The following is a 23,426-nucleotide window of genomic DNA, read 5'->3' on the forward strand; positions in this document are numbered from 1 at the left end:
CAGGTTCAGGCTTTCTTGCTGCTGCAAAGCCTACCAACATTAAATATTTAGTAATGGGTGCTATATCTGCTCTACCAAGTCACTTGGCTTTTCAATATTCTCGTTGTTCTATTTCTTGCCCAGAACTCAAATTTGTCATTGTCTTTCCTGACACTGAAAGAAAAGAAACAACCATTACTCACCTCACAACGATGAAATTAAAACTGAACTTCAAGCTAGAATTATCACTTTGAGTGACAATGTAAAAAAAAAAAAAAAAACTAAAACAAGGCAAATTGCAAGAAGCACTAAAATAGAAGCACTTCATTTTCTACAGGGCTTATTTCATTCATTAATTCAGTCAAATAATTACATTGTATTAATTTAATTAGCTTTGCTCCAACCTAAAAAGAGTAAATAGCAAGAGAGGTGGCAAACTGAGGGCACAGCAACACACCTTGCAGGCAAAGCTGCGAGGGGACTCAGCTGGCTCTGGGACTCCAGTGTTCCAAGGGAGAGAGGTTCCTGCCATCCCTCGGGCACATACCTGCGGCCTGGCGGTGCCCAAGGTGCCCTTGCTGCAGTGAAACACCCCAAACCACGCATGGTTCATCTGCTCTTGAATATCTCTATTAACTTCTCACAGGTGTCCAGAAGCACCAACAATAGAATTAGTTCACCCACACTCATTGCAAGGCTTTTTGTTTCACAGAATCTTCATGGCTGGAAGGGACCTTTGAGATCATCGAGTCCAACCGTAGGGGGTTAGATTTCAAACCATTCACCCTGTGCCCAAGAGGAAAGTAATTCATGGCTTGCCCTTTCACCGCTGAAACCGGTATTCAGTAGCAAGGAGAGACAAGTAGTGGAGACCAGGTCTGAATTCGTGCCACTGACACCAATTGTGCAACACCCAATGGGACATGGCAGTAGCATCAGAGTCACTTGCTATGAACAACCCAAGCCCCAGAGACAGCGTCTTCTCAGAGGCACCATGTCAACTTCAACCAGAGCCAGAGGGACCTAGATGACACCCTGGGAAAGCCCAGAGAAACGGTACTTGGGTACACAGTGCTGGAGAACCACAATGGCCCCCAGCCAATGGTGTCTTCCTGACAGAGATTAGGGCCTGGAACATCTCTCTTACGAGGAGAGGCTGAGGGACTTGGGCCTTTTCAGTCTGGAGAAGAGAAGGCTGAGGGGGGATCTGATCAATGCTTATAAATACTTAAAGGGAGGGTGTCAAGAGGATGGGGGAGGTCTTTTTTCAGTGGTGCCCAGGGACAGGACAAGAGGAAACGGGCACAAACTTGAATCTAGGAAGTTCCACCTAAACATGAGGAGGAACTTCTTCACTTTGAGGGTGGCAGAGCCCTGGAAGAAGCTGCCCAGGGAGGTGGTGGAGTCTCCTTCTCTGGAGATATTCAAACCCCGCCTGGACACATTCCTGTGCAACCTGCTCTGGGTGGACCTGCTCTGGCAGGGGGGTTGGACTAGATGATCTCCAGAGGTCCCTTCCAACCCCATATCATTCTGTGATTCTGTGACATGGTGTTCCTAGGTGCTTTCCAGGAGCAGTGAGGAAGAAGACCCTACTCAGAAGCTGCATACTTGGAAACGGTTATGGCCAAAGTTAGGAGAAGAGGAACAATATTAGGGAACTTTACACCCTACATGGCACTAGCTGTTTTAGAGAGCAATAAAACAGAAATTTTCCTTTAAAAGAGTCTTAAAACAAAGTTGAGATCTTGTGGATTATCTCAGAAATCCTGGCTCACACATGGGTCATCACAGGGAAGGAAAGAGGCAGGACACTAACAGGTCAGCTAAACCACAGCTCCTGTGGTCCCCAGGGCTCGGCACTGCTGAACTGCCTACCACAGCTACAGCTTTGCTTGGTCCCACACTGTACGTCTCACACTATCCCAGTTCCTCAGCTGGAAATGTGCCTCTTTTTCTTGGATGAGGCACATCTACCACAAAGACAGATCTCTCAGAAAAGCCACATTTGGGTTTTTTGGGGGTTTTTTTGTTTGTTGTTGTTTTGTTTTGTTTTTTTTAAAAAGGAGAAAGGGGCAAGGAGACACAAAGACAGAGAGAGAGGGGTAAGAAATGCTAAAGACACCATCAGCAACAAAAACACAGTAATAACCTGATTAAAAAGAATACAGAAATTTGAAAAGAAATCATAAAAGCGATGACTTAAAAAACTAAATAATCCCATTATCAGACAGTGTTAAATAAAGAAAACCCAGGAAAGACTGAATAAAATCCTTTGAGGGAGGGAGGTGGTAGGGGAAAAGCAATGCCTGAAACCTGGCAGGCAGAAGTCAGTCCTCACCTTCTCTATGGAACAGCCCGGAGTGAAACATCTCTTGGGTCAACGAGGGAGATGACTGGAGGAGAAGGTGCTTCCCTGCACCCCAGCTGAGCGTGGGGCCACCAGGACCCAGAACCACCACCAGAGACACGGTTCTGCTTGAAAAGGTAATCTCCTCCCAAGGTAAGGAGATTTGCATTTCAATTTTGTACTGGTTCACTTTACACGGGAAATGTCAGCTGACTGAGGGGAGTTAATATAATCAGATATAGCTTAGCACAGGAACAAATGCATTCAGCAAAGAAAATAAAGATAGGCAGGGATAATTTTGCTAGACTTTCCTCGCTTCCTATTGCTCCATTCCTTTTTCTTCCTGAAAAATTACACGTATTTTTCACCCATGAAACAGGCACATTTCCCTGCCTCAAAACACTGCTGGACAGAACAGCCATATAGGATACTACAAAGGACTAACCTCCTTCCAGCTGTACATTTTCTGTACTTCCCTCATCCTAACAGTACACAAACGCTTCTGTCTGACACCTCACAGGAGTGCCACCCTCCTCCCCCATCCCCACCATGGGTAAGCAAAAACAAATTAAACTTTTGGTCAAAAGAACTATTGAGCAAACAAAAAAAAACCCCAACCACTCCTGAAGCCAAAACAAGTATACACTGATAACACCACCGGGACTATTTTGGGTAAGCTTCCTAGGACAACAAAATAATTCAGCCTCAGGTGGACCTAACATCTCCGTCTTTTTTATTTGCTTGGCTTTTGAGGGTTTTTTCCTTCTCCTCCCCCTTCTCCCTCTCTTTCGCCACTTTTTGGGCTTTTACTTTACTGGAGTTAGACAATGGTGGCCGAGACCCCGAATTTGGCTATTTCCATAAACAAAACAACTAGCTTGGCATAAAGCCTCTCTGAGATGGATCACACGTTGGCAGCGTGAGGACCAGCAGTAGGCGCTAACCCTCCAACCTTTGCTTAGTGCAACTCTCAGAGGCTTCTCAAGGGAAGATGCTCCCCACAGTTCAGACTGACTCCACTATGTCATCCTTTTGTCCCCACGGTCTACTGAAAGCAGTGAAGCAAGAGCTGCTAAAAAAGCTTGTGGGTGTCTTGAAGAGTTGGTCTACAGACATGGCCGCGTTGCTCTTTTTACCTGCTGGAGTCTAGCTTTTTTTGCAGCACCACGCCACCGTTGCTGGATCCTTCTTACAGCAGGAAATGCTCCAGACCTACATGCTTAACCATTCATAAGTCACAAGAAAATGACCAAAAGTCCTAAACATCATATTGCTTGAAGCTCCTCATGGCTCTATGTTCTACCCTGATGGGGTCTAATGCGAACTAATGTTTGGTTTTCTGTGTATCCACAGACACACACAGCCTTCAAGTGGTCCCTGCCATGTTAGCCATAACTAGCAGCAAGGATGTGGTGGTGGCTCCAGATTAGGGCAAACAAGTGGGAAGCCACATTTTATGTTTTCAAGTTGCGAGTTAATCTCAGATTTCTTTCTAAAAACTTCAATTCCACATACAATTCTCAGCCTCCAGGTTTCCAGCAGAGAGAGGAAAACAGAATAAAACAGGATGTTCTGAAAGAGATCTCACCATTTTTGAGATGGAAATCCCTCCCTGACGGATGCCTCCACTTCCCAACAATTAAGTGAAGTTAGTACCAGCACTCAGGCTTACCCTGGATTATGTCTATTCTTGGAAGCTTCAAATGTGACCACACATGGGGCTTTTCTTGACTGGTTACTCCCAAGAAGTGCCTTTGATCTTCCTGTTTCGTAAGTCCACACATCCTCAATAATGACAGAGGAAAGAGAAGTAACTATTTCCAACATCTCCCATTTTCCTTGGAAAGCAGTAGCAGTACAAGCATTTGAGTTCTCCATCTCTCATCTTTGAGACCTTGTTAGCAACATGCCTTAATGCTTAGCCACCAGCCTGAGTTTCAACCACACTTTGGATTTATGCTCAAGCCCACCATCCCTGCTCAACCCTGTTTTAAATGGCCAAGCGTGATATACTTGTGTATGGATACAATCTGGCATGCTGGTTTGTAAAAGCCCCTCTCTCCACCATCAGCTGTATCACAGGCAATTAAAGCCAACTTCTTATGTCCTTTTCACCTCTATTGCTGCATAAGAGCCATTGCCTTGGACCTGCAAAAAAAGTCTCCCACGTCTCCCTGTAGCATACCTTTCCACTCTTCCTGTTCTCTGCTTACAAATAGAAAGCTTTTCCCAAATTAACTTGAAAAAGAAATCTTCATGTCTCCCTGTCAAAGCACAGTTGCAGGGAACATCTGCCAAGAGTAGAAGGGGTAAATGCTCTGTTAACATTTTACACATGGATAAATGTGAGAGCAGTTCCTACACCCCATAGTTAACACCCAGGCAGAGAAAAACATGCCCTGCTATTTGACAGGTAGAGAACTGAAAGTTGTAGTGATGCTATATGGCCTGCCCAGCTTTACACAGAAAGTAAACTTCACTGGAAAAGGGAATTCTGGTCCTCTCTGCCCTGCTGCAGTGCCAGGGTGTGACACTCTGTGTCTTCTTCATCACTCCAAGACCATACATTTCTTTAGGAGTCAAAGCCAGCCAGGCTTTCTGTTCATGTTTCCCTCCTAACATACCTCCTGCCAGCAGGATTATGCCCTACACATGGTCCCTAGGGGGAAGAGCAGCCCCAGCTACACACGGGGAAGGATGTCCCCAAACCCTGCCACCATGCCACAGGGCTGGGGGTGCTGCTGCTGCCAAGGAAACCATCTCCCTGCACACCCTTGCTGAGCCCTCAAGTGTGGCTTAGCTGATTACAGAGTGGATTGGGCTCAAATGCTTTAAAAGGCCACAGCTATCCCAACAAGAGCAGAGCACTCCTGGGGTACAAACCACCCAAAGCAAACCAAAAGCTTCACCAGCTCCTCTGATGCAGCAGCTCCCCACCAAGCAGCTGCCCGGGTCCCAGCACACATCAGGCTGCTGGCCCAGCAAGAGCCAGACAGCTCCCAGAAGCATCCAAAGTAAAGCATGAGCTTGTACACAAACCTGAATTTGAAAAACAAAGGCGGGGGGGTAGGGGGGGATAGACATAGAGAGGGCTGGGCACCCAGCACAGGGTGTGAGCTAGGGAAACTGCTAGGCAGGAGACGGGAGCTCCCAGTAACCCTTGAAGCAAGCATCCCTCCAGCTTGCACCTCCTCGGCATCCAGCACAGAGCACAGCAGGGTGGGCTGTCTGTGCCGCAATCTTCCTGCCCAGCAATCCAGTTCTGGGGCAGAACAAGAGAAAACATTAAAAATCCAGCTCTGCTAGGCTGCAGGTAACAGCTGGTGGAGCAGATCCTGCCTTGACTCTCAACTTCTGTACAGAAAATTCCCCCCAACAAATGCAATTTGAGGCCACAGCTTAAACAAATACCCAGGCTGTGGGTCTGAAGAAAATAACCTTTTTCTGAGCACTGTCCCAAATTTCCTGGGTTCCTCTGGCAGAGCTCACATCCACGGTCATAGCTGGTATCACAATAAACAACAGCGAAATTAAAAACATCACACTATAAAAGATAGTTACAGAAAAAAAAAAAACCAACCACCTGGATGCTTTTACAGGCAGCTGTAGCACTAAAAAACTTTTAAGTTTCCTGCGCAAAATGAATTTGGGGAACAGAAATGCACATGAAGTAGACGGGCATCACCATGGAATACAAATCACCCAGATATTTCAAAGATGTTCTCTTTAAAACATGCTCTACATGCTCCTTAGCTTGCCCTTCAAGGAACCCAGGTGACAAGTACAAGTGGCAAAACCAATCTGTTTGAAGGACAACTTCATATAAATAAACCAGAGCAAGCACAAATCAGCTCCCTGGGTCCACGAGCAGAGGGCACGAACAGCCCCTTCCAGATTTCCCCCACCACCCAAGAAACCCCCAGTGCGCAACAGCCTGTGGCCCTCGTGACTCATCCCATTTGCTTGTATACTGCTTGTTGACCAAGGGCAAGAATGAACACCAGAGTCCAGCTGTTAATGGAAACAAGCCAAAATAATTCCCTTACCTTCCGTGAAGCTGCCTGTAAGAGTTATGACGACAAACACTTTGCCTTCGGGCTCCAAATCCACCTGAAAAAGTAAAAGGAAACATTAGAAGATTGTTTTTCAAGGCAAAGACTCTTCTCCAGATTTTGCATGGTAAATCTTGCTAACAGTTGATAATATTTGAAGCTCTACGGATATTCTCATGCACACTCTTAGTTTAAAAAAAAAAAATAAAAAAAAATTAAGCATCCATGGCTTAAATTGGCATTCAAGGCTCCATAAAAAATAAGGAACTTTATTCCTTCTTTTTCCTAGAAGCGCTGGACAAATCTCAACCTTGCTAGAGGAAATAGTGATTAGAGAAAAAAAAATAAAATATGGTTAATAGTGTTACAGTTTGTCAGGTAAATGAAGCGGGAGTAACATTACACACACGCAATTCTCTGCAAAGATCCATGCGTATCTGTTCGGTGAATGATACGGATATTTGCTCCATATTACATCTTAGGCTATTGAAATTGTTTCACTCTCTCAAAATCCCATCAGTGCTGGGGTAAATGCCGATTTCTTACATAAATCACCTTTTGGCCTTAAACCATAGAAAACAGGAAACTGTTAGTGCTGTTACCTAAGCACTTGTTGTCGTTTAATCTAAATTAGACAGCGATACATAATATAATTTTAGGGATCAGAGATTCAATCCCAATGTCGGTCAACCTGTCCTTGAAAGAAAGTATTTTTTGGTTAGTAGCTGTCTTATTTTTAGTTACATTTTAATTAAGGTCTCGCTTTTGGTTATTCTTTTTTTCTCACTAGCTACTTTTAGCACAAATCACAGCTAAGCATCCCTGAAGTTTGAGTCAGGCTGTCACACTGAAATCTCACTTTTAAAAAAAAAAAAAAAAAAAAAAAAAGGGGGTGACCCCCGTACACTCCCAAATGGTAAGGTTAAAGTTAGCAAAGAGGAGCTTCACACCTCGTGCGTACAGATAACCTGCACAGAACAAAAATTTCTGAAAATAGAGCTTTCTAGAGGAATGACTAAAAATGATTGTCACACTCTGTCTGCTCGCACACAGCCACCTTCCCTTGGTCCAGCAGAAATAGAAGCAAGTCTTCTAAGTCAGCAGCACCAGGTTTCATCGCGGGGGTGCCCAGAATTTAATACACCTCAGTATGTACTGCAGAGCAGAAAAATATTTCCCGGTCCTGCAAGGAAGGAGGACGAGCCCAGGCTCCTTCTTTTGTCTCAGGTAACACACGATATATCCTGCCAACACTGATTCCTCTCCAGCGTTAACGCATGACACATCATTCAAGTAAACCTCTAACCATAAGCCTAAACTCCAGAGCAACAGAGTAGGGATCACCACTAACCCGGCAACGTTTGGTTTGCCATGCACCAAACAGTCCTTTTAAAGGGAATAACATTAAGATACAGGCAAAAGAGAGAGCTGAACTCTACGTACCTAACGGAGAAACCAAACAGCCATACTACAAACGGACAGGGCTGCAAACAGGGAAAGAAGGTGTCCAAGCCAGACTGAATCTGCAGAGTTAAAGCATAGCAGCGTTTTCTGCTGGCATTTCCACTCCTAGGGGTGCTAACGGCAGCTTCACTAACAAGAGCCAAGAGAAAACAAACTTTTGGGATGATTGAGGGGGAAGCAGAGACAGCACACATCATCCCCCCCCACGTCTCCCTAGCCTGCTGTTCATTGCAGAAGCAGAGAAATGGTTTTAAAACTACTCAGAATTTGGTAGGATGAGCAGATCAAATATTTTTCAGAGAAAGGATGAGATAACATCTTACTCGCGTGACTCCAGCTACGGTCTCAGAGTGACAACTTCTCTATCAATGGGATACAAAACAGAGAAGCTAGAACTGCTTGGGAAAATCCTATCAAAAGGTTGATTTTATGGGCATTATATTTTCCATTAAAAAAAAAAACCAAAACCAAAAAACCCACAAAACCCCAAACAAACAAAAATACCCCACAAAATGAATCAATTTCACAGGGAGAATTTAAATTTAATATTTAGTTTCAACTCAATATTAATTTTTGTGTTTGCTTACGTTGCTTACTACTCTGTCTTAAGGAAGCTGTGTTTTAACAGCCCTCTGACTCCATTAATGTGGAAGACGTTCCCCAAAATAAACTTCAACTCCAGCAATACCTTTCACCATTTTTGCCTAAATTTCAGTTCACTGGGAAGACACGCAGCTTTGTAAAGAAATGGTTCTTTCAAAAATATATATCTATAATATATATACATATACAGTCACTCAAATTGATTTATGGGATATCAAGAATTCAGATTTTATAGGAAAATCCTTACTTACTCAGGTTTCCAAAAACCATTCTTCAGTTCTCATCATTTCTCCACCAGTCGCCATAGACAATGACACATTAGATTACTGCTTTCCCATTCACTAAGAGGATCTTTCCTCACTTCTTCTGACATATGTGGTCTTTTGTGATATGTTTAGTCTTAAAAACAAAGGTTTGTCAAGATACAAGCAGCTGGGCTGAGACCAGGAGATGCAAAAAAGGCATCACCGACCTTTGACATAGGGCACAAACAAAAATTGGTCCCAACTCTGTGACACACCTTATTTCTCTACCCTGCAAATGGGATCCCCCTGCCCAGGGCTGCTTAGTCTCACAAAACAGAAACAAAATAATTTTGAAAGCAACAGCAGAAGATGCAAGAGAGTTATAATACATCTCTCTCCCCTCCAGACTCCAAGATTAAAGATGAGATTGACGACCAGTAAAGACCCAACAACAACTAACCTGCCATGCTCATATTATACCACGGAACTCAATACAGAGGATCTAGCTACACTCAAGATCTTTCATGGCACACCTTAGTGCAATCTAATTAAACATTACAGCTGAAAGGTTCCAAAATGAGGACTGAAGCCCCAGCATGCCAGGAGCTGCAGAAGCAGAACATCTTGGTGGCCAAGAAGGCCAACGGCATCCCGGCCTGTCTCAGGAACAGCATGGTGAGTAGGACTCGGGAGTACTGGGCACTGGTGAGGCCCCACCTCGAGTGCTGTGTCCAGTTTTGGGCCCCTCACCACAAAAAAGACATTGAGGGGCTGGAGCGGGTCCAGAGAAGGGCAACGGAGCTGGTGAGGGGTCTGGAGAACAAGTCTTATGAGGAGAGGCTGAGGGAGCTGGGGGTGTTCAGCCTGGAGAAAAGGAGGCTGAGGGGAGACTTTCTCGCTCTCTACAGCTCCCTGAAAGGAGGGTGTAGCCAGGGGGGGTCGGTCTCTTCTCCCAAGTCACAGGCAATAGGACAAGAGGAAATGGCCTCAAGTTGCGCCAGGGGAGGCTCAGATTGGATATCAGGGAAAATTTCTTCACTGAAACGGTTATCAAGTATTGGAATGGGCTGCCCAGGGAAGTGGTTGAGGCACCATCCCAGGAGGGATTTAAAAGACGGGTTGACATAGTGCTTAGAGACACAGTTCAGTGATGGTTTTTTTACCAGAGCTAGGTTGATGGTTGGACTAGATGATGTTAAAAGGTCCCTTCCAACTTAGACAATTCTATGATTCTATGATCTCTGGCACACTTGCATCCCACTGGATGCGGGACCAACGGTGAAATCTTGTCTCATACCAGAAGTTAAACCAGATAGTCTTAATAGCCTCTCTGGTCTTAAATTGATAGCAACAGCAACAACAAAAGACAAGATACAATGAAATTAAATAATTAAAATTAAGAGACCACTGATAGAAGTCTGGCTTTTGGACCTGCTGTGATCTCCTTCAAAACATGAAATTTGACCAGCTAAGTAGCAGCCAATGCAATATCCGAGATCAACTCCCAGACACGTAGAAAGTGCCTGAAACAGAAAATCATCTCTGAGCTAGAAAACTGAAAGGAAAATGTCTGACCACAGACCTGCCCTCCCATGGGCCTGCCCGAGATCAGACGATCAAGCAGCTCCCAGGCAGCAGCACCCACCTTACAGGATGCGCATCCTCTCGCCATGGCGTGGACCCCCTTGTGCCACGGCCACACAGGGCGGAGGGGCCTCGTGCTGGCGGTGGCTAGCTCCTGCGAGCTCCTCACACTTACTGGACCACAACGCACGGTGCCCACGCAGCCAGAGGGATGTTCGCACGCCAAGCCGGCGCGCGCAGCAAGCGGCTGGCTAAGGGGCTAGCCTTAGGGCTAACCTCAGCCACCCTTGCAGCTCGGTTTCCCATGTCCCTGCCCCTGCTTCACGCATTCATTAGTGCCTTCACGCTCTGCATTGCACCGCGGCTGCGGCCACAGCACACGCTGCAGCCGCACATACAGAAATACGCCTGTAACAATCTGAAACCAGATACCCACAAATGGGGAGTGTGGTACCTTAATTCTCCTTCAAAAGGAGGAACTCCTAACATAAACCCTCCTCCAAGCTCTTCAGTCACTGAAGAGCTTCTATCACCAGCACCTACTTGCACAGAGCGGGAGTGCTTCTCACTATGCTCTGTTATTTAAGAGCGTTTGAGCGCTTCAAAAGGAAGGAGCTGCCAAAGGACTGTCCCTCCAGCCAGGGAAGGGGTAACCCTCTCTAGGGATGGCTGGCTGGCTGGCAGCCCAGGCCCTGACTGTGCGCCGGCAAGGCTCCCTCGACACTGGTACCTCCCAGCACCGGCAAACACCCCGGGGACCCAGCCCCACACCAGCAGTGCGGGTGTAACGCAAGTACCACCCATACGCCCAGCTTTGCTTCTCACTTTTCTTCCTTTTCTTCCCAGCGCTGACCACGGCTGCTTAAAGGCAAAAAACCCGATGTTTTTAGAGTATTATTCTTGACAGAATTACTAGAATCCAAAGCAGATAACGCATTCAGTTCAGGTCAACAATGCGGCTGATGCTGATCTTATTTCTCAAAGAAAGCAGGAGAGGCTCGGAGAACCTTAACAGCCTGGAGGTAGCACAAGACGATGCTAAGGGGGAACTCCTGTATCACACTTTAGAAGGTAAGTGATACAGGAATGCAACCATCTGTATGGATTTGTCAACTATATTCAAAGAGCAATAAGTAGAGTGACAAGTTTCCTAATGCCAGGATCTATTTGGCAAAGGGTAACTTTTTTTTTTTTTTTACGGAATCACAGAATTCTGCCTGGAAGGTTTAATATCAGAGCAGGAGACGCACCACTGTGGGAAAAGAAGCAAAGGAGAAGTCTGAATTTTTACGCGCGCACGATATCGCAAATGCTATGCGGTACACTGATCTCCAAATAAATCCCACTAGACTGGTGGTGCGCCGCACCACACCATCGGCGAGCATCGCTGGAAACAGCCATCACCCTCCCCTCTCTCCGGCGCTTTCATCCGTGGCCTGGTCTCCCACAGAACAACTGGGAGGAAAAACATACTCTTTCTGCCCGTTTTAGCTAAAACTTGAACAAGTTAGCTAACTGGGAGAGGAAAGTGTGCTTATCAGAATAGTAAAGCCTTTAATTGCTGCTCTCTTCTAGTTCAAGGAAATGGAAGACAGCACTTTCCTCCATAGCACAAAGGGTGGGTAAGATCAACTGTTGGAGCTCAGGAACCCTCTTGCATCTGTAAAAACAACACAGGATTTTGGCCCAGAGCTAAACATACACTTTAACTTCTGTTGAACCTCACCGCCGTACCTATGAGAACACAAGCGCTGGAGGATTTTGGCGAGCGAGCTGGAAACGAGCAGGTAAGGACTGCTGGAGTTCAGATGTGGTCTCATTACGTTTCCACTGTGAGACGCAACACTTTGGCAGGACCGAGGAGGAGGACTTTGCTCCTTAATCCAAACCACTCACACGGTGCCCCATGTCTGAACTTGCCGAGATGGCACAGCTCCACCTCTGACTTCAAAGGGAGCTGCCAGGGATCAGCTTCCCACAAGGAGGGGCCCCAGCCAACCATCTCACACACCTCCAGAAAAGGTCTGTACAACACCATTCCTGACAACTGTGCAGGTGTTATTTACTCCCCTTCTCTGCGTTACAACAAAAAAAAAAGCTGGTTCAGTAGTGAATAGATGCGGGGAGGCCGAAACAGGACTCCTTAATCACAGGTCTTCAGACATATAATGAAAACTGGTCGCGCGTGATTCATCAATGGAAGAGGTTTGGAAAACAAATTCAGAAGGAGGATAATCTCTCAGGCAACGTATCAACACCCAGCTGAAGCATCCACTGAACTCGAAGAGCAAGTATAGTCAGTCGGCCGCTGCGAGAGCCTGGCATGCCTCTCGGTGAAAAACTCGCCGTGGATGGGAGGAGGCAGATCCAAAGGTGGCTGCCCACCTGCGAGTCGCTCACTCTCCGAAATCGAGACAAGGCGGACCTCCAGGATGAAGAGACATCTCCAACATTGCATCCGGCACCAACATTAATTCTTGCAAGCACCAGATCAGAACATTTTGTTTTTCCTCCCTGCAACAGATAGCTTAGTCAGGGAAGACTGATCTGAGGTACACTGAAATCAGTGGGACCCCTTTTATTGTGTTTGGATCAGACATAAAAGACGACTGCATTTACCCTGGAGCCCAGAACATCCTTCCTCCCATTGCTGCTCCATCCTTTCTTCCCCACAGGCACAACTAGTAAGTATCCTAGAAGTAAAACCTTTATCTAAGCCATGTCAACACTGACATGGCTTCAAAAACAGAACAAGCCAGACACTTGCAGTGAATAAAGCAAATATAAAAGCTACCCGGGGACTTAATTAGCTTAATTAAACAGGTAGTTATATCTTTCGACTTCCTACACATTTTTTAAATTTAATTAACAAAACTGCATATATAATCAGTCATTTATAGAGGCAATTCCCAAGGCTCTGTTCAGGCAAAAGAGCTGAAAGTCTGGGTTAGGCTAAAGCCGGTTTTTCACATGCCTCTAGTTATTTCTTTTAATTTTTCTTGTTTAACAGATCATGCTTATGGAATGACAGATCTGTCTGTATTTTAATGAGGTGGCACCTCCACCTGAGCATGCCTTTGTTGGACAGGTCAAGTAGCAACTGCCTCAGCCAAATACACAGTGTCTGGATTAATCAGTCCCTCTTGTACGTTCAGAGGCCGACAGGTACCTGTCTATCAAGTCAAGCACATTTGAAAAATCCTTAGGGCTCTCTGGTACAAAGGGGATTTTGCATTTCCAGACCAACAAATTATTTTTCCTACAAACGCACAGCATGTAATTTTATGATTCAAATCAGTGGGCCTAAAAAAAAAAAAAAAAATACAGGATGCCAAGTATCTTCTCATTCCTGCAAAGGCTGGCAAGTGCTTAGGGCAGTAATTTCCACCACGGTTTCTCAACAACCCATGGCAAGCTCTGTGAAGGGGAGGCCCTAGGAGATGCCATTTGGCGAATGGCAGTGACCCCAGCTCTTGTTCCACCTGAGCTTTGAATCTGGTGCTGCCAAACAGCAGCATCTCCCTGCTCCCACCCAGATTTAATTTTGAGGCCAGGTCTCAGAACAAAGAGTGAGCACAGGGTGACACAGCGCTGTGGAAAGGCTACCGGTCCCACCTCGACCCACTGTGGTAGGTCTACGCACCGTGCTGAATTCACGTTGAAGCGTGAAGTGTTGAAGCCCTTGCAGCTCATGGATTCCAGCTGCAGCAGATGCACCATTAGACCTAGAGATGATACCCGATCCCTTGGGGGTCAGCCTGACCATCTCCTGGTAGGGGACAAAGCCACAAAACTTCTGCTTCCTGCAAGTGATGGTACCTGTTAAAGTTTCAGAGGGAAAAGGAAACCCTTCCAACAACTATTACTGACGTATATTTAACACTCTGGGGGTAAACCCACAAATGGGTGGAAAGTTAGTTTCTCTCATAACTCCTGTAAACTAGTTATTCCACCTATTACTCTAATATTGTCATTCTCATTTTTTCTTTCAGGACAGCTGTTTGAAATATTACTTTTGTTTTCAGTCAAGCTGCAGAATTATAAGCTGTGCGTCAGCCATGAACAATCCTGCATAACTAATAATTCTTAGCCAATCCTGGACTCTTCAACCAATTTTAATCTGATTTCATCCAAGACATTACACACCTGAACAGGAGATTTGCTCAGGTAGGAAAAGCAAGGGATGCAACAAGCTTTACCCATCCTGTGAAAATTCTTGCCAAGAAAACCTGCTTAAAGGGCTACAAATAAAATATAGATAGAAAAGGAGGTTTCAAATCTTCGATAAAATAAAATTTTAAAAACCATGAGCCAAAGCCTGCTCTTACTGAAGTTACACAAACCTATATTGCTTTTGAGAAATCCCACTTCTAAAACAATGAATGACTTACAAGTAACAGTTGCAGATGGCTGCTCTTTAGCACATTTGAAAAAAATTGTAGGGTTATAGAGTTAAAAGAGAGGGGGAAACAATTGGTTCAGGGACTACTATATTTTTGTTCTCCTTATATTTTTAAAGAAAAACAGCTACTCCACTCTGGAGGAATTTCTGATCTCTTCTTCCTGAGTTATGTGGCAGGGGGAGGGAATCCAATAGCCTGTTTATCAGTACCACAGTACTGAAGTTTCTTAAAGACTGGGCATTGACCCCAATAGTACCACCGCCAAGCAAGAACCCATTCCTTCCGAAATTTAAGTGAAACTCAAAATGAAATGGGGGGATGGGGGAGAGTCTAAGAGGCCCACGCACACACTGGAGTCTGCAACAGAGGAGGCTTTCACCCACGACCCCGAGAAAAGCACAGGGCTAGAAACGACTAGGGTGATAAACAGGCTGAGAAGGAAGCATTGAAGGTGACCAGACCCTAGCAGCAAGGGGACAATTTCTGAGGGCACAGAACATGCCAAGCGTGGGACAAGGCTGCAAAGTGCCCACAACCAGCAAAGCGGGGGCTCGAACTCCCGCCTTGGAGCCTTCCCCTCTCGATTCCACAGGGCAGTTTGCTGTCAGCCCTCCCCAGCTGGGTCCGTGGGTCAAGGGAGGAAGCTGGCCCAAGTCAAGGCCAGCTCCAAGTTGCTGGGCCGCAGCCATGCTAAGGCATGTGGTTCCTGCAGCGAGCCACCGCTGCCCCAGAGCTCCTGTGCTCTGGGGCAAGCTAGTTGAGCAGCTCCATGGGGATACAGAGTCCTGGAAGGCCAAGGTCTCCCCTTTTGGGCAAAGCCTCGGGGAACAAATAGGAGCAAGGCAGCAAAAAGCCTGCTCTGAAACCACCTTGCACCCGGGAGACATCAAGGTGCAGGCAGCTCTGCTCCACTTTCCCACCTGGCCAACAAATGAAATGGCATCTTATTTGCTCTAGTGGCTCTACGTGGTGGCCAGGGGAGATGGCAGGCAGAGAGGGTACCTCCCTGAACAGCCTCTGCAACCCGGCTGTCCGCAGAGAGCAAGAACTGGGGAGAGTAGTGGCAGGACATCACTTCCCGGGGGTCTCTCAGCACCTCCGTGAGCCTCCCCCCCACAGCCTGCACAACCGCAGCCCCTGTGAAACCAGAATCGCGTGGGCAGGATGCATTCTGCCTTTCCCTACCACACACACACGAGCAGAGCTCTAGCTTTGCTGCACACAAATTATTAAACGTACATCTTGCTTTGTAACACCGTGCCAAACACTGCTGCGTCCAGCCCATCACTGGATTTTCCTCCCAAATCCTCTTGCCTCCCTCCTACAGCTATTTTTTTTTTTTTTTTTTTAAGGGATGGGGAGGAAATCACAGATTACTTTCGTTTCCTAACAGGCAGATACTGACACCAACGCAGGACCACTAAGTTAAAGTTCGGCAAATGCAGGGCTTCGTTTTCAGCTGTTTGAATGCTTGATTACAGCAAATCCACTCATGCACATATCCTGTAGCTGGTATCAGGCTATTGGCTTTGCATGTGCAATGTATGGAAATCTGCCTGCAAACACCTATATGTGCAATTTTAGGCAAAAGAGGCTGAAAGTGGGACAGAGCCTCTGCTCTTGAGGCGCTTTGACAGGCAAACAAACCAACCAACTGAACAAAAATCTTCTATTTCCATTCTATGAAGAGTAACAACAGGTCAATAAACCTCAATAACCAGTTATTACCAACAAAACAAAAATCTTGCAACAGCTATAGAGCCCTGGGACACCACTTCAGCTAGTGTCCTAGACACGGGTTGTGTAGGCATGATGCCGACCGCTCACGTTTTAGGTCTCTCGCCGAGCACACAACACAGGAAATGCTGTTTTCTGCCTCTGAGTTCTGGAGATGATCAGCAAACGTATTTTCTGTCACATATATTAACTCGCTATAACTTGGCAGAGAAAAAACAGGAAGTTGTGCCAGTTTTGCTGTTTACAGTAAGAAATAAATAAATCACTGATGGGCATCAAGCCGGCAAGCTGGTTGCACTTCCCATTTGGAAACACTCCAAGAGCCACAGCAACGAGCTGGTGCACGGAGTTTCCCCAAAGTAAAACACTGACGTAGCTGAGCTTAGCACTGATACCGTGTCCCCCTACAAGCAAAAGGCTAGTGAGGGAGCGAGCCCAGGTAGCCCATGCAGTAGCCAGCACACACTAGAGACCTGGGGTTTGCCCGGAGAGGAACAGAACGGGCACCAGGCAGAAATACAGAAGGAGAAACAAAAAGATCGGGCAGAGAAGCAATAATGATGCTCTTGGTCTTGAGAAGTCTTCCAAGGCACAGCGTTCACCTGCAGTTTTAATTTACCTTATTAACAAATCTAGGCAGGCTTATGAATCATTCATGACTTTATATTAAGCAGAGAAGTCTGCATCATGGTCTGAGGTTCTGTGTTCAAGGCACTCGTTAGCTGCCCAAGAATCCTCACTGCACAGCTACAGCAGGAGAGGGCTGTGTAACTTAGGGGAAATCAATGTCAGACAGGGCCCTCAACGTCCAGTTCATGGATCCAACCCAAGGAATTGTGGACTCCTACACCAGCTGCAATACTCTGCAAAGAACCCCTCTGCACTTGTCTCCCCAGCACCTTGCTCATTTACATGCCTGTGTTGTTCTCCAGTATTCAGTACTGGAAAATATTTTCTTGTTTTATTGCATAATCTTAAACTTCTGTGAACTACTTCTTCTCATTCAAGTCTCCATTAGGTGTGTCACTATTTCTAAAATATCTTCCTGCTACTTATAATTCATTTGATATACTGCTACTTTTCCATTTCTGTCCAATGCCTCTTTCTTCTTTCTACAAACAGGCCACAGCTGATGAGATAACGAAGCATTAAAATCCCTTAGTCCTCCAGAAATAATCCATCAGATTTCTGAACACCCCAGGTGGAAAGGGGAAAGATCACAACTTTCTGCTATTCCAACCATTTCTGTCAGAGACTCGCTTTTGAAGAGTCATAGAATCATAGAATCATCTAGGTTGGAAGGGACCTTTAAGATCATCTAGTCCAACCATCAACCTAACTCTGATAAAAAAAACATCACTAAACCATGTCTCTAAGCACTATGTCAACCCGTCTTTTAAATCCCTCCAGGGATGGTGCCTCAACCACTTCCCTGGGAAGCCCATTCCAGTGCTTGATAACCCTTTCAGTGTAAAAATTCTTCAAATCCCATCAAATCCCATCTTTTTAATAACGGTTCAAAAGTGAAGTTCTGGTGGTATAGCAAAAGGCAATCTGCTGGAGAAGTCCAGCTACGTATAATGCTTGATCACTACTAGTGGGTGCTGTAAAATAAAAAAAGGATGATGGAGTGAGATTCAATAAGCATCTCAATGCCTGCAGCTTGGCAGCAGGAAGCTGGGGTTCCGCGATAAAGAGATTCAAACGCAAACCAAAAACCCTGCGGAGGGCTTGATTTGCAGGCATCTACCCTCTTCCCTTTGAGACTGTCAGAAAGATCTGTACATAAGAGGACCCAACGCTACACTGGTTGGCAAATGTTTTGTTTGCTGCACAAGGGGCCAACAGCTATTGGTCCTGACCATCGCTCACCTATCTCAGCCTGACTTCCAGAGCTGCTGTAGCACTACACTGGGGACAGATGGAACCCCAAAACACGGACGGTAAGCCTAAGGGCACCTCCATGCCAGGTAGGCCCACAGTGCTTGCCATCCCCTTGTTACAACCCTAGTATCACATTCCCACAGCCGTGTTGCTGCATCTCTCCTAAAGGCAACGCAACATGAAAAGAGCTGCATGTATGGATCAGACACATCTCCACCTTTTCAACCAAAAACTGCAAAGCCCCTTGGGGTGCTGAGGAACCCTTAAACCATCAATTTCATAGACAAGGAAAGCAACATATGGGGATGGCAGGAGCAGAGCTAGGAGCAGTGCTTGTGGTCTTCAAAAGCCCAACCTAGCACACTGCAAAGCAGGCACCCCACCTTGAAGAAGTGGAAGGAAGAGTCTGCAGTTCTCATGAAAGCAATGTGTGCCTGGATTGCACAGCGGTCCAGGTGTCAAGAAAAGTCAATTGCTACACAGCACCAGAATCCATAGTTCTTTTCAGTGACCATAAAGCCTGGCACTAAGTGCATTGGGGACGGGCTGGGGTGGGAGAGAGGGAAAGAAAGGACAGAGGGGGACAGACACAACACCACCACACCCCTGTCAATATGACAATAAAGTAATTTATGTGCAAAATCAAGTTATCAGCAATATTTCTGACAAGACATAAGATTTCAAATAACATGCCTCAATGGTATGCCAGTCTTTAGAACTACAGTTCCCATCATGGATATCCCCATTTAAAGTCTTCACTGCATTCATCATCCTTCGTGAGGATAGAAAAAGGAGGGATTACTTCCAGCAACTTTTGAAACTCAGGTCCTGGCATGGGCTGTAACACCATGTAGAAGCCTAAGTACCTATGCTCTGACCATTCTTTCCAGATCTTGAATTAATTACAGTGACTTCTTTCTTCCTCCTCTCACTTCCTCACCTGGCAGTTTCTTAACACTGAAAATAGTAAGGACTAACATTTATATCCAGCCAGTATTAATCCACCCCATCTCCTCTCACACTCCATGTTGCAAGATGATCTGTCAAATTATTTGAGACAGAAGGATGAAAAGTAAACTATCAAATATGGGTGGTGTCTCACAGGAGAGAATCTGCTTGAGACACAGGAAAAGATGGAGAAGAAGATTAAAAGTACTTTAGCCCACATGCTAACCCCTCTCCCATTCCCTGCCAACAATTTATAGGATGGTTTAACATCCCTGCTACACACTTCCCAGGATATCACGTACAAGCAGTAGCAGTTTCTGGCCACATAGCCAACTAGATGTTTCTAAAGGTACAAAAATTAAAAATAAAAAAACCCAAAAAACGAGTGCCATGGCATGTACTCCCCCAGCATTCCTGAAGGGATGCTTGCCCCTTGTGTCCAGATGTTACTGCTCACGTCTCCACTCCAATCCCATGAGGTCCAGCACTGGGACTCACAGTCAAGTCTTCACACAGCAAAAAGAATGTAGGTTGGGATCCAGTACACAGCTGACAACACCCAGAAAGGACATGCCATTGCCAACATTTGCTTTGCCAAGTTAGATCATGTACTAGTTGTATAGTGGATTTAGTTTGTGAGTTTGTTTTTCAGTTTGGACTTTGGGGGTTTTTTGGGGGAGGGAGGGGGAAAAAGTACAATAAAAATACTTGTGTAAAACAGCAGTTAAAATACAGTGCATAGATGAGGTTCTTTATAGTGAAAGACACTGGGTTGTATATTTGTACAGAAAGGATTAAGAAAAAAAAAAGTCTCAAAATTCTGAAGCCAAGCACAGCAATAAGAGACAGACTGTCCAAGACCCAGCCATTTTTAGTCCCATCAAGTCTGTGATCACAGTTTTCCTCATCTACCTCACAAGAGAGATGATCTCACTACCCACTTGTGACCATAAAGTCATAGCTGTGACTCCAGCAATTGAGTTGAGACGGGAAGGAGCTGAAAGGCACCAGCCTCCTCCAGGCCACCAGATGGGTGACGAGGTGCCGTGTCACTGGGAAATGCTGTTCAGCTGACCCAGCCGTCTGTCCCCATCTGAAGGAGGAGGCACTTCTGGGGCTTGCGTGCGACTGCAAGCTGGCAGGCAGCTTGCTGGCATCCACCAACAGCATGCTGTCACATATTTCCCCTTTTTAATATTTCTTTTTCTCTTTCCAAAGCGTGGTTTCAAGATGAGGAAGCACTTCTCAACCAATATGACCAAGATGTACCTTGGATTAAAAGAAAAGGGGATGGGGTGGGGTGGGAGGGGCGGGGGGTGGCGTGTGTGTGCAGAAAGGGCCTGCAGAGGAAGAGGTCAGGACATGGTTGGAGTGGTTTTGCTCACATGTCAATTGAGAACATAACCTGGTGCTGACCACATTTCCCATCCAAAGCTCAACGTCACCTGCAAAGCTGCAGAAAACAGGGCTTTTTCTGGGGTTACTGCAAGTTCAAGCACATGGCAATGCTAGGTAAGCCAGGAGCAGGACAGGCTCTGTTACAAGGCCATCCTATTTAGGACAACTGCTGTCATGTTCCTTCCTTGATAAGTATTTAGTTTCTTTGTGAATGGAAGGCCTGGCATTTCATCTGTGCCACAGCCAGTGTTGCATGTGCTTTATATTACAAACACATATGCTTTTAACTCCAGCCCACTAGCTAATATGTTTAAAAATACAGACTCGCTTCTGGAGAAAAGAACTTCCCTACCTGGGTGGCACTGCTAATGTGGACTTTATGGTCCTCTTCCCATTGACAGACAGCCCTTGCTGAGGGGGGGACACACTACCCTAATTCCCAAAGTAAGATTTTATTCACTCCAGGAAAAGTCACATCAATTTTAGTCTTATAACCTTAACCAGAGAGCTTTCATCAGCTGAGGACAGAAAACCCTTGGACAGCATTTATCTCCCTTCAAAATAAAATCAAGTAACTTCCCTTCTTTAGGGCTTACCAAGCCCTGTAATATAAAGTCAAGAAGCCAGTCAAACAGTTCCCTCCTCTGCACAAGCAGGATGCTCAGTAACAACCTTGGGGGGAAGAAAATGAAAGATACAGTCACTCTAATAACTGCCATGCATCCAGTGAAGTGAACCATTATAAACACAGCCCCCTAAGGAAGATAATAAAACACCCAACACTGATCAACTCCTAACATGCATAAAAATGAAAGAGCCCTAGATAAGGATACAGAAGTGAAGAGTTAGATCCTAAACTAGCTGCACTGGAGATGCCGACCAGATCCTTACCACCACTGCACCATCAGTTTCGGGTTCTTAGGAATCTATATCACACAATTGTCAGAGTTGGAAGGGACCTCTAGAGATCATCTAGTCCAACTCCCCTGCTAAAGCAGGGTTGCCCAGAGCACATTACTTAGGACTGCATCCAGGTGGGGCTTGAAGATCTCCAGAGAAGGGGACTCCACGACCTCCCTGGGCAGCCTGTTCCAGGGCTCTGGCACCCTCACCAGAGAGAAGTTTTTCCTCATCTTTGAATGGAACTTCCTATGTTCCAGCTTGTGCCCGTTGCCCCTCATCCTGTCACTGGGAACCACGGAAAAGAGTCTGGCTCCATCCTCCTTCAACCCACCCTTTAGGTACTTATAGGCATTAATAAGGTCTCCCCTCAGCCTTCTCTTCTCCAGACTAAAGAGCCCCAGCTCTCTCAGCCTTTCCTCATCAGGGAGATGCTCCAATCCCTCCATCATCTTAGTTGCCCTGCGCTGGACTCTTTCCAGTAGTTCCCTGTCTCTCTTGAACTGGGGAGCCCAGAACTGGACACAGTATTCCAGTTGTGGCCTCACCAGTGCAGAGTAGAGGGGGAGAATGACCTCCCTCAACCTACTGGCCACACTCTTCCCTACGCAGCCCAGGATTCCATTGGCCATCTTGGCCACAAGGGCACATTGCTGGCTCATGGATAGTTTGCTATCCATCAGGACCCTCAGATCCTTCTCCTCAGAAGTGCGTTCCAGCAGGTCCACCCCTAATCTATATTGGTGCCTGGGGTTCTTCCTCCCCAGGTGCAGGACCCTACACTAAAAGATTCCTCTTGCAGCCGAGCAGCACTTGAAAGGCTTCAGGGAGATTACCACATACAATAATATGAAGCACTGGGGTGGTTTCAGATACCGAGATCGAAAGTCTGAACAAGTAATGACCCACTGGAAAATTCACAGTGAGAGATGGAAAGATCTGGTGCTCTTCAAACACCTACATGTTCTGACTGTGGCTTTGAAGCAAACCACAACACTGTCTATTGTAAAGAGCACCGTTCCTGTGGAAACAGTTGCTTAATATTATTAGAGAAGGAGTTAGAAGAAATACTACAGGTATACAGAATTTTGGAACTACCCATTTACTGGCTAAAAAAATATTTAAAAGGAAAAAAAAAAAAGATCCTGTTCTTATCATTGACAGTGAAAAAAAACCCGATCAGACAGTGATAAAGAGCTGAAGTAGTTACAGAAGTTACAGTCACAGCTAAGTAATTACAAAAAACCAAACCCTCATTTCTCTGCAAATAAAATTTCATATGCCCAGACTATTAACATAAGGAGACTGTTTAGTCAACCTAGAAATGAGTGACAAAACCCATACTGGGAAAATATTGATGAGCTTTTTCGAAGGAAGATTCTTTCAGAACAGTCTTTCAGGAGCCACACACAGGGGCACTGAAGGCTGTTTAAAACCAGCAAGCCTCAGTTACTCTTTTCTCAGCCAACGTTCATGTTCAAAACAGGAACAGGCGCTTCCAAAATGTTACTAAAATAAGAAGCGGCATTGCTTAAAAATGACAAGTACTGCATATCCAGTGCTGAGGCAACCCTCTTTGCAGTAAGCTTATTTATATATAGAAATAAATTGACTGACCTCATATTAATCACAAACACTCCTTTCTCTATGACAAAGGGAAATGACAAACTTGCAAGAACACATCAGAAACCTTCTGAGATGGCATCCACATAAACCAAAACATGTGACAACTTGAATGATCATTGCTTCTCTTTGAAAACAATCCACCCAGACCCTACAATTTTATTGCTGACAAAATCAGAAGAGTGCAATTCTAAGATGATTTTGGATATAGTTTCAATTCTCCGTTCTAAAGTTCTTCTAAAATTCTGGAGTTCTA

General features: G+C 45.6%; 1 protein-coding gene across 1 annotated transcript in view; it reads right to left on the minus strand.

The window, feature by feature from the left end:
• Nucleotides 1–23,426, minus strand: part of PRKCH (protein kinase C eta) — a 124,148-nt gene that overhangs the window by 87,988 nt on the left and 12,734 nt on the right. Inside the window, exon 2 of the mRNA XM_074149992.1 lies at nt 6,376–6,439. Within this exon, the coding sequence (XP_074006093.1) occupies nt 6,376–6,439 (64 nt within the window). The remainder of the gene's footprint in view (nt 1–6,375; nt 6,440–23,426) is intronic.

The sequence above is a fragment of the Numenius arquata genome, chromosome 6, assembly GCF_964106895.1.
Source record: "Numenius arquata chromosome 6, bNumArq3.hap1.1, whole genome shotgun sequence".
Lineage (NCBI taxonomy): Eukaryota > Metazoa > Chordata > Aves > Charadriiformes > Scolopacidae > Numenius > Numenius arquata.